This window comes from Salmo salar, unplaced genomic scaffold, assembly GCF_965601325.2.
Source record: "Salmo salar unplaced genomic scaffold, fSalSal1 ptg000129l, whole genome shotgun sequence".
Classification (NCBI taxonomy): domain Eukaryota; kingdom Metazoa; phylum Chordata; class Actinopteri; order Salmoniformes; family Salmonidae; genus Salmo; species Salmo salar.
In genome coordinates this window covers 133975-145000 of record NW_027675318.1, presented here as the reverse complement: position 1 = coordinate 145000, position 11026 = coordinate 133975, and the positions used below count along the sequence as shown (strand labels likewise).

Sequence of the window (11026 nt, the reverse complement as noted above, 5' to 3'; positions counted from 1 at the left end):
TTCGCTGTCTGTCTGTCTGTCTGTCTGTCTGTCTGTCTGTCTGTCTGTCTGTCTGTCTGTCTGTCTGTCTGTCTGTCTGTCTGTCTTTGTGTCTTTCTCTGTCTGTCTCTGTCTGTATGTGTGTCTCTGTCTCACTGTCTCTGTGTCTGTGTGTGTCTCTCTCTGTCTCTCTGTCGGTGTGTCTGTTTCTGTGTGTCTGTCTGTCTCTGTGTCTGTGTCTGTCTGTCTCTGTGTTTGTCTGTCTCAGTGTCTGTCTCTGTGTCTGTCTCTGTGCCTGTATGTCTCTGTGTCTGTCTCTGTCTGTCTTTATGTCGTTCGCTGTCTGTCTGTCTGTCTGTCTGTCTGTCTGTCTGTCTGTCTGTCTGTCTGTCTCTCTGTTTCTGTGTCTGTCTCTGTCTGTCTATGTGTCTTTCTTTGTGTCTGTCTGTCTGTCTTTCTAATTTCTGTCTGTCTCTGTCTGTGTGTCTTTCTCTGTCTGTATGTGTCTGTCTGTCTGTGTCTGTCTCTGTCTGTCTTTGCCTGTCTCTGACTGTCTGTCCCGCTTTCTGTCTGTCTGTCTCTCTCTGTCTGTATGTTTCTGTCTGTGTCTGTCTCTGTCTGTCTGTCTGTCTCTGTCTATCTCTGTTTGTCTGTCCCGCTTTCTGTCTGTCTGTCTGTCTGTCTGTCTGTCTGTCTGTCTGTCGGTCTGTCGGTCTGTCTGTCTGTCTGTCTGTCTGTCTGTCTGTCTGTCTGTCTGTCTGTCTGTCTGTCTGTCTGTCTGTCTGTCTGTTTCTGTGTCTGTCTCTCTCTGTCTGTCTCTCTGTTTCTGTGTCTGTCTCTGTCTGTGTGTCTTTCTCTGTCTGTCTGTCTGTCTGTCTGTCTGTCTGTCTGTCTGTCTGTCTGTCTGTCTGTCTGTCTGTCTGTCTGTCTGTCTGTCTGTCTGTATCTTTCTGTCTGTCTGTCTCTGACTGTCTGTCCCGCTTTCAGTCTGTCTGTCTCTCTTTGTCTGTATGTGTCTGTCTGTGTCTGTCTATCTCTGTTTGTCTGTCCCGCTTTCTGTCTGTCTGTCTGTCTGTCTGTCTGTCTGTCTGTCTGTCTGTCTGTCTGTCTGTCTGTCTGTCTGATCCAGAGCTCTTCTTATGTTTCCCATCTGAGCTCAGAGTAGATGAGAGATGTAATGTTTGTCTCTGTTGTGTTAAAGTCTAATCAAACAGGGGAAACCAGCCTCCCGTGTCCCCAGCTGTGTGTCCATGAAGAGTGACAAGTCTATGCGTAAACCTCTATCCTTTAGAGAGGGAGACTTTTCTACTGAACAAAGGTAAGAAGAACTCATGGGTCATGGTCAGTGAGTTAAACAACACTGTCTCTAGTCATTTCTCCTCTCCCATTTTCACATTTCTTTTGGTTGTTTTCATAATCCATAGGCTAATCCTTTTGTCCATTTTCTTAGTCCTAAAACAATATTAATTAAACAAACACAATATTCCCTCCCTGTGTGTGTGTGTGTCTCTCTGTCTGTCTATCTGTCTCTCTGCCTCTTTGCCTGTCTCTCTGTCTGTGTGTATTTCGCTGTCTGTCTGTCTGTCTGTCTGTCTGTCTGTCTGTCTGACTGTCTGTCTGTGTCTCTGTGTCTCTGTGTCTCTCTGTGTCTGTTTCTGTCAGTCTGTCTCTGTCTGTCTCTGTCTGTCTGTGTGTCTTTCTCTGTCTGTATGTCTGTTTCTGTCTGTGTGTCTGTCTCTGTCTGTCTGTCTGTCTGTCTGTCTGTCTGTCTGTCTGTCTGTCTGTCTGTCTGTCTGTCTGTCTGTCTGTCTGTCTGTATCTTTCTGTCTGTCTGTCTGTCTGTATCTTTCTGTCTGTCTGTCTGTCTGTCTGTCAATCTGTATCTTTCTGTCTGTCTGTCTCTGACTGTCTGTCCCGCTTTCTGTCTGTGTCTCTGTCTGTCTGTTTGTCTGTCTGTCTCTGACTGTCTGTCCCGCTTTCTGTCTGTGTCTCTGTCTGTCTGTTTGTCTGTCTTTGCCTGTCTCTGACTGTCTGTCCCGCTTTCAGTCTGTCTGTCTCTCTTTGTCTGTATGTGTCTGTCTGTGTCTGTCTCTGTCTGTCTGTCTCTGTCTCTGTCTGTCTCTGTCTATCTCTGTTTGTCTGTCCCGCTGTCTGTCTGTCTGTCTGTCTGTCTGTCTGTCTGTCTGTCTGTCTGTCTGTCTGTCTGTCTGTCTGTCTGTCTGTCTCTTTCTGTCTGTCTGTCTGTCTATCTCTGACTGTCTGTCCCGCTTTCTGTCTGTGTCTCTGTTTGTCTGTCTGTCTGTCTGTCTGTCTGTCTGTCTGTCTGTCTCTTTGCCTGTCTCTCTGTATGTGTGTATTTCGCTGTCTGTCTCTGTCTGTCTGTCTGTCTGTCTGTCTGTCTGTCTGTCTGTCTGTCTGTCTGTCTGTCTGTCTGTCTGTCTGTCTGTCTCACTGTCTCTGTGTCTGTCTGTGTGTGTCTCTGTGTCTCTCTGTGTCTGTTTCTGTCTGTCTCTGTCTGTCTGTCTATCTGTCTGTCTGTCTCTTTGCCTGTCTCTCTGTCTGTGTGTATTTCGCTGTCTGTCTGTCTGTCTGTCTGTCTGTCTGTCTGTCTGTCTCTGTCTGTCTCTGTCTGTCTGTGTGTCTTTCTCTGTCTGTATGTCTGTTTCTGTCTGTGTGTCTGTCTCTGTCTGTCTGTCTGTCTGTCTGTCTGTCTGTCTGTCTGTCTGTCTGTCTGTCTGTCTGTCTGTCTGTCTGTCTGTCTGTCTGTCTGTATCTTTCTGTCTGTCTGTCTGTCTGTATCTTTCTGTCTGTCTGTCTGTCTGTCAATCTGTATCTTTCTGTCTGTCTGTCTCTGACTGTCTGTCCCGCTTTCTGTCTGTGTCTCTGTCTGTCTGTTTGTCTGTCTGTCTCTGACTGTCTGTCCCGCTTTCTGTCTGTCTGTCTGTCTGTCTGTCTGTCTGTCTGTCTGTCTGTCTGTCTGTCTGTCTGTCTGTCTGTCTGTCTGTCTCTGTGTCTCTCTCTGTGTCTCTCTCTGTGTCTGTCTCTCTCTGTCTCTCTGTTTCTGTGTCTGTCTCTGTCTGTCTATGTGTCTTTCTTTGTGTCTGTGTGTCTTTCTCTGTCTGTCTGTCTGTCTGTCTGTCTGTCTGTCTGTCTGTCTGTCTGTCTGTCTGTCTGTCTGTCTGTCTGTCTGTCTGTCTGTCTGTCTGTCTGTCTGATCCAGAGCTCTTCTTATGTTTCCCATCTGAGCTCAGAGTAGATGAGAGATGTAATGTTTGTCTCTGTTGTGTTAAAGTCTAATCAAACAGGGGAAACCAGCCTCCCGTGTCCCCAGCTGTGTGTCCATGAAGAGTGACAAGTCTATGGTTGAACCTATATACTTTAGAGAGGGAGACTTTTCTACTGAACAAAGGTAAGAAGAACTCATGGGTCATGGTCAGTGAGTTAAACAACACTGTCTCTAGTCATTTCTCCTCTCCCATTTTCACATTTCTTTTGGTTGTTTTCATAATCCATAGGCTAATCCTTTAGTCCATTTTCATAGTCCTAAAACAATATTAAACAAACACAACATTCCCTCCCTGTGTGTGTGTGTGTGTGTGTGTGTGTGTGTGTGTGTGTGTGTGTGTGTGTGTGTGTGTGTGTGTGTGTGTGTGTGTGTGTGTGTGTGTGTGTGTGTGTGTGTGTGTGTGTGTGTGTGTGTGTGTGTGTGTGTGTGTACTCCCTGGATGAGGAGATGTAATCTCATGTTTTGTCCACAGAAACCAACAGGAGAGATCAGAGTCAGAGATTCTCAGTGGTCAGTCTTCCCAGAGTCATCAAACAGACCTGGACTCTATATTCAGTGTATGTGATCCTGTTATGTACATTTGTTTTTGTTTACCTCAAGTAAAGTTGATCTGTCAATCATTCATTAATGTGTTAATGAGAAAGCATTTCTTCTCTTGATTAACTTATTTACTTGATTTATTTCAGTTGCTTGAAGAGAAAATGATGACATTTGTGAAGAACGAGCTGAAGATGTTCAAGAGGATTCTTAGTCCTGAACTCCCAGAAGGCTATGAGAGTCAGAAGCAGGATAAGGAAGTGGTGGATGCTGAAGATGAGAAGCAGGAGAGCAGTGCCAGAGAGGGAGCTCTGAAGATCACACTGCACGTCCTGAGGAAAATGAACCAGAAGGAGCTTGCTGACACACTGGAGAAATGTAAGATCTGTCTGCCTCATGTTGAATGCTGTTTTATAACATTTAAAAGCTGTAGCTAAAGTACAGCTAAAGTAGCTGTGTAACTCAATGATATTGTAGCAGCCTTAACACAACACCTAGTGACCTCATCAAGTAGCAGCAGGGATGTGTTGTGTTGATTAATTTAGAGAGAGAGACAGAGAGAGACAACATTAATAATACCATCAATAACACCAATAATAATATAATCAGTTACACCAGTCTGTAATGCATTATGAAAACATTTACACATTTATATAGACAGTTATATATGTGAAGAAATTAGTATAATTAAAAACTTTATAACAGTCCTACAATACTGTAGGCATTAAAACAGACGTAATATTAATATCATCTGTGTTATTTCTAGATTCAGATGAGCTTGCTGTGATTTGCCAACGTGAACTCAAATCTAATCTAAAGAAGAAGTTTCAATGTGTATTTGAGGGGATCGCTAAACAAGGAAACCCAACACTTCTCAATAAGATCTACACAGAGCTCTACATCACAGAGGGTGGAACAGGAGAGGTCAATAATGAACATGAACTGAGACAAATTGAGACAACAACCAGGAAACAAGCAAGACCAGAGACTGCAATGAAATGTAACAACATCTTCAAACCCTTAACTGGACAAGACAAACGTATCAGAACTGTGCTGACAAAGGGAGTCGCTGGCATTGGAAAAACAGTCTCTGTGCAGAAGTTCATTCTGGACTGGGCTGAAGGAAAAGCAAATCAGGATGTCCAATTTGTATTTTCATTCCCTTTCCGTGAGCTGAATTTGATGAAAGGTGAAAAACTCACTTTGATTGAACTTCTCAATCACTTCTCAATGGAAACCAAACAATCAAGAATCTCCATCTACAACAAGTACAAAGTTGTGTTCATCTTTGATGGTCTGGATGAGTGCCGACTGCCCCTAGACTTCCAGAAGAACAAGATCTGTTGTGACGTCACAAAGTCAACCTCAGTGGATGTTCTGCTGACAAATCTCATCAAGGGAAATCTGCTTCCCTCTGCTCTCCTCTGGATAACTACCCGACCTGCAGCAGCCAATAAGATCCCTTCAGGGTGTGTTGACCAGGTGACAGAGGTACGAGGGTTCAATGACCCACAGAAGGAGGAGTACTTCAGGAAGAGATTCAGCAATGAGGACCTGGCCAGCAGAATCATCTCACACATAAAGACATCAAGGAGCCTCCACATCATGTGCCACGTTCCAGTCTTCTTTGGATTTCTGCAGTAGTCCTTGAACACATGCTGATACACAAGAGAGAAGAGACGCCCAAGACTCTGACTGAGATGTACACACACCTTGTGGTGTTTCATACCAAACAGAAGAATGAAAAGTATCTTGGGAACGAAGAGACAGGTCCACAATGGAATAAAGAGAGCATTCTGTCACTGGGAAAACTGGCTTTTCAACAGCTTGTGAATGGCAATCTGATTTTCTATGAAGAAGACCTGAAAGAGGCTGGCATTGATGTCAATGAATCCTCCGTGTACTCAGGATTGTGCACACAGCTCTTTAAAGAGGAATGTGGGCTGTACCAGGACAAGGTGTACTGCTTCGTGCATCTGAGCATTCAGGAGTTTCTGGCTGCTTTATATGTGTTCCTCTCATTCATCAACAACAATGAGAATCTAATGGCCGAACCGCAAACAAAAGATGAGCCTAAAGTTACTTTCTACAAGAGTGCTGTGGATAAAGCCTTACAAAGTGATACAGGAAACCTGGACCTTTTCCTCCGCTTCCTTCTGGGCCTCTCACTGGAGTCCAATCAGAAGCACTTACGAAATCTACTGACAAAGACAAGAAGCAGCTCAAAGACCCATGAAAAAACAGTCCAGTACATCAAGGAGAAGATCAGGGAGAATCCCTCTCCAGAGAGGAGCATCAATCTGTTCCACTGTCTGAATGAACTGAATGACCATTCTCTAGTGGAGGAGATCCAAAGCTACCTGAGATCAGGAAGTCTCTCTAGAGCCAAACTGTCACCTGCACAGTGGTCAGCTCTGGTCTTTGTGTTGCTGACTTCAGAAAAGGAGCTGGATGTGTTTGACCTGAAGAAATACTCTGGATCGGAGGAAGGTCTTCTGAGGCTGCTGCCAGTGGTCAAAGCCTCCAGAGCTGTTCTGTGAGTAAATAAAATGACATCATCTGGAAGAATCATCTGGAGGAAATATTCCGTTTAGAGAAAATATATGTATTAAAATATAATATTAATATGAAATATATTAATATGAAAAAATTACTGAATCAGTGCATTGGTGTTCACATTAGTATAACAATATGTCCATACAAATCTAGGAGATGGAAGATTAATCTATATGTTGTTTGGAAGAATAAACCAAATGCATCTGCCATTGTCCTTCCACACTACTCGTTAAATTAACAGTGTGTTTGTGAAGTCATGATGATCTCTTTGTCAGGCTGTCAGGCTGTGGAGTAACAGAGAAAGGCTGTGCTTCTCTGGTCTCAGCTCTGAAGTCAAACCCCTCACACCTGAGAGAGCTGGATCTTAGCGACAATGACCTGAAGGATTCAGGAGTGAAGCTGCTCTCTGCTGGACTGGGGAATCCCCACTGTAAACTGGAGACTCTGAGGTCAGTATTCCTGTAGTTGGTCAACAAGTGATAACGCTTTAAGATTGCTTCGATCACGTGGACTGGGATATGTTCCGCATTGCGGCGAACAACAACATTGACGAATATGCTGATTCGGTGTGCGAGTTTATCAACAAGTGCTTCGGCGATGTCGTACCCACAGCGTCTATTAAAACATTCCCAAACTACAAACCGTGGATTGATGGCAGCATTCGCGCAAAACTGAACGAGCGAACCACTGCTTTTAATCAGGGCGAAATTACCGGAAACATGACCGAATACAAACAGTGTGTATAGAGACAAAGTGGAGTCACAATTCAACGGCTCAGACACGAGAGGTATGTGGCAGGGTCTACAGTCAATCACGGACTACAAAAGAAAAACCAGCCCCGTCGCGGACCAGGATGTCTTGCTCCCAGACAGACGAAACAACTTTTTTGCTCGCTTTGAGGACAATACAGTGCCACTGACACGGCCCGCTACCAAAACCTGCGGGCTCTCCTTCACTGTAGCCAACGTGAGTAAAACATTTAAACGTGTTAACCCTCGCAAGGCTACAGGCCCAGACGGCATTCCCGGCCGTGTCCTCAGAGCATGCGCAGACCAGCTGGCTGGTGTGTTTACAGACATATTCAATCAATCCTTATCCCAGTCTATGCAGTCTGCTGTCCCCACATGCTTCAAGATGGCCACCATTGTTCCTGTTCCCAAGAAAGGTAAGGTAACTGAGCTAAATGACTATCGCCCCGTAGCACACACCTCCGTCATCATGAAGTGCTATGAGAGACTAGTCAAGGACCATATCATCTCCACCCTACCTGACACCCTAGACCCACTCCAATTTGCTTACCGACCCAATAGGTCCACAGACGACGCAATCGCCATCACACTGCACACTGCCCTAACCCATCTGGACAAGAGGAATACCTATGTAAGAATGCTGTTCATCGATTACAGCTCTGCATTTAACACCATAGTACCCTCCAAACTCGTCATTAAGCTCGAGACCCTGGGTCTCGACCCCGCCCTGTGCAACTGGGTCATGGACTTCCTGACGGGCCGCCCCCAGGTGGTGAGGGTAGGTAACAACATCTCCACCCCGCTGATCCTCAACACTGGGGCCCCACAAGGGTGTGTTCTCAGCCCTCTCCTGTACTCCCTGTTCACCCACGACTGCGTGGCCATGCACGCCTCCAACTCAATCATCAAGTTTGCAGACGACACTACAGTGCTAGGCTTGGTTACCAACAACGACGAGACGGCCTACAGGGAGGAGGTGAGAGCCTTCGGAGTGTGGTGTCAGGAAAATAACCTCACACTCAATGTCAACAAAACAAAGGAGATGATCGTGGACTTCAGGAAACAGCAGAGGGAGCAGCCCCCTATCCACATCGACGGGACAGTAGTGGAGAAGGTGGAAAGTTTTAAGTTCCTCGGCGTACATATCACGGACAAACTGAAATGGTCCACCCACACAGACAGCGTGGTGAAGAAGGCGCAGCAGCGCTGCATTTCTGATCAATTTGATGTTATTTTAATAGACAAAAAATGTGCTTTTCTTTCAAAAACAATGATATTTCTAAGTGACCATAAACTATTGAACGGTAGTGCATGTATTAAAATACCCTCAAATAAAAGGTGACATTATATACTGTCACCTCATATGAAACATTTGATCTGAAATCCAAAATGTTGGAGTTTAGAGCCACATTTAAAATGTTATCTTCACTGTCAACATAGATATGGTGTGGACTGTATACTCAATACAATCTAAATCTGATACCTCACTGTCTGTCTTTTGACTGATACTGCTTTTAAACTGGTCTGGTCAGTCTACTCAAATATTTGTAATATGCATTTTTCTATCTACAAGCAATACTTTGATAATTTTTCATTTATAATAATGATACATTAATTTATTATTAGATATGGCAGGTTTCAGGACACTGATATATCTGAATATGTTGAAGAAATATACTGCCACTTTTTTCACCACCAAAGAATAGCAGTGTGATTTTAATGATTTGACTCTTTGCAGGCTGTCAGGCTGTCTAGTCACAGAGGAAGGCTGTGATTCTCTGGTCTCAGCTCTGAGGTCAAACCCCTCACACCTGAGAGAGCTGGACCTGAGTAACAATGACCTGAAGGATTCAGGAGTGAAGCTGCTCTCTGCTGGACTGGAGGATCCACACTGCAGACTGGAAACTCTGAGGTCAGTATTCCTGTAGTTGGTCAACAAGTGATAACTGTTCACCAGATCCACATGTTTTTACCAGACACACATAGTCCACACAATATGTGTTTGGACAGTGAAGCTTACAGTTCTAAATGTGGTGCTATGCTCCAGCATTTTGGATTTGAGATGTTTCATATTAGGTCACAGTACAGAATGTCACCTTTTATTTGAGGGTATTTTCATACATATCTGTTTTACCGTTTAGAAATGAAAGCACTTTCTGTACGTAGTTCTCCCATTTGAAGAAGTCTTAATTATTTGGACAAATTCACTTATATTGTATTAAAGTAGCCATAAGTTTAGTATTTAGTCCCATATTCCATGCCTGCAGTGATTACATCAAGCTTGTGATTCTACTAACTTGTTGAATGCATTTGTAGTTTGTCTTGGTTGTGTTTTTGATTATGTTTTTCCTAATAGAAACTGAATGGTGAATAATGTCCTGTCATTTTGGAGTCACTTCTGTTGTATTGTCAGTAAGAATAGAAGATGTTTCTGAACACTTCTACATTCATGTGGATGCTACCATGATTATGAATAATGATGAATGAATCGTGAATAATGATGAATGAGAAAGTTACAGAGACACAAAGATCAGACCCCCTCTGTTATTGGTGTTATTCTGTATACTTCTGGCCCTTCTTTGGACACTGTGTTAACTAACCTCTAGACGAGCTTCAATGGTATTGGTAATGGTGAGATTTGACTCTTTGTAGGCTGTCAGGCTGTCAAGTCACAGAGGAAGGCTGTGCTTCTCTGGTCTCAGCTCTGAGGTCAAACCCCTCACACCTGAGAGAGCTGGACCTGAGCTACAATCACCCAGGAGACTCAGGAGTCAGACTGCTCTCTGCTGGACTGGAGGATCCACACTGCAGACTGGAGAAACTCAAGTATGTGGAGGGTTTATGTCAATGTTCATATCAGACATGTTGGACTTTTCAGGCTAGTTAATACAAACATTCTGACCACCACTTGGACAAAGTTATATGCTGACTGTGTGTGTGTGTGTGTGTGTGTGTGTGTGTGTGTGTGTGTGTGTGTGTGTGTGTGTGTGTGTGTGTGTGTGTGTGTGTGTGTGTGTGTGTGTGTGTGTGTGTGTGTGTGTGTGTGTGTGTGTGTGTGTGTGTGTGTGAGAGAGAGAGAGAGAGAGTTCAGTGTGTGTGAGAGAGTTCAGTGTGTGTGTGTGTGTCGTCTGTGTGTATGGGTCCAGTGTGTGTGCAGTGTGTGTGTGTCCAGTGACAATCTCTCAATGACATACACACACACACAAACAGGACACGCACACAAACTGGACACACACACACTGGACAAACACACACAAAGGACACAGACACACACACACACACACACACACACACACACACACACACACACACACACACACACACACACACACACACTGGAAATACAAACACACACACACAGGACACACACAAACACAAACATTCGCTTGAAGTTATCTGCTGACCGTGTGTGTGTCCAGTCTGTGTGTTAGTTCAGGTGTACTTATTGACTGTCTGTTTTTCTGCTTACCGCTACAGTGTGGAACATGGTGGAGAGTACACAATGAGACCTGGGCTTAGACTATGTGAGTGTTGACTGCTGTGAAGATTATGACTAAGAATAAGTCTTAATTCAAGTTAAGTCAAAGTCAAAGACCACCATCATTACTGACTTGGTCATATTAAATATCAGCTGTAGTTCTACAGAAACAGAAATCAGGGACACTAAAGTTTACAAAGAGTTGCTTTGACAATGTGTGTGTGTGTGTGTGTGTGTGTGTGTGTGTGTGTGTGTGTGTGTGTGTGTAATTAATGGGAATAAGTGTGTTTTATATCACCAAACAGTTTAACATATGATCATTCAACAAGTCTCAAGTTACTTTAACTTCTCCTTTTGATACCCAGAAACATCTACATTAAATGAATTAGTGAAAAGTGAGTTAACATTCTAATGTGAATGATGATGATTTCTAATATTGTG

General features: G+C 44.0%; 1 protein-coding gene and 1 long non-coding RNA gene across 3 annotated transcripts; both read left to right on the top strand.

Annotated features, from left to right (window-relative positions):
- The first annotated feature begins 4591 nt into the window (after positions 1-4591).
- Positions 4592-8295, top strand: LOC145866098 (protein NLRC3-like). Of its 2 annotated transcripts, none has more exons than XM_082970964.1 (2): positions 4592-6338; positions 6684-8295. In XM_082970964.1, exons 1-2 carry the CDS (start codon positions 5458-5460, stop codon positions 6724-6726), a joined length of 924 nt encoding a protein of 307 aa, XP_082827090.1. In that variant the 5' UTR covers positions 4592-5457; the 3' UTR covers positions 6727-8295. The 2 variants fall into 2 exon arrangements, with proteins under 2 accessions (XP_082827090.1, XP_082827089.1); XM_082970963.1 differs by having other exon boundaries at positions 4598-6338; positions 6634-8295.
- A 545-nt stretch (positions 8296-8840) lies between these two features.
- LOC145866107 (uncharacterized) lies at positions 8841-10786 on the top strand. The gene is made up of 3 exons (XR_014383147.1): positions 8841-9019; positions 9760-9933; positions 10585-10786. It is a non-coding gene; the product is annotated as an uncharacterized LOC145866107 (long non-coding RNA).
- The last annotated feature ends 240 nt before the right edge of the window (positions 10787-11026 follow it).

What these genes read in the sequence shown, in the direction of transcription:
- LOC145866098 (XM_082970963.1), top strand. Translation starts at nt 5,458, where the DNA reads ATGCTGATACACAAGAGAGAAGAGACGCCCAAGACTCTGACTGAGATG. An exon ending in AAAGCCTCCAGAGCTGTTCT is followed by an intron (nt 6,339 to 6,633) that starts GTGAGTAAATAA and finishes TCTCTTTGTCAG; the next exon opens with GCTGTCAGGCTGTGGAGTAA.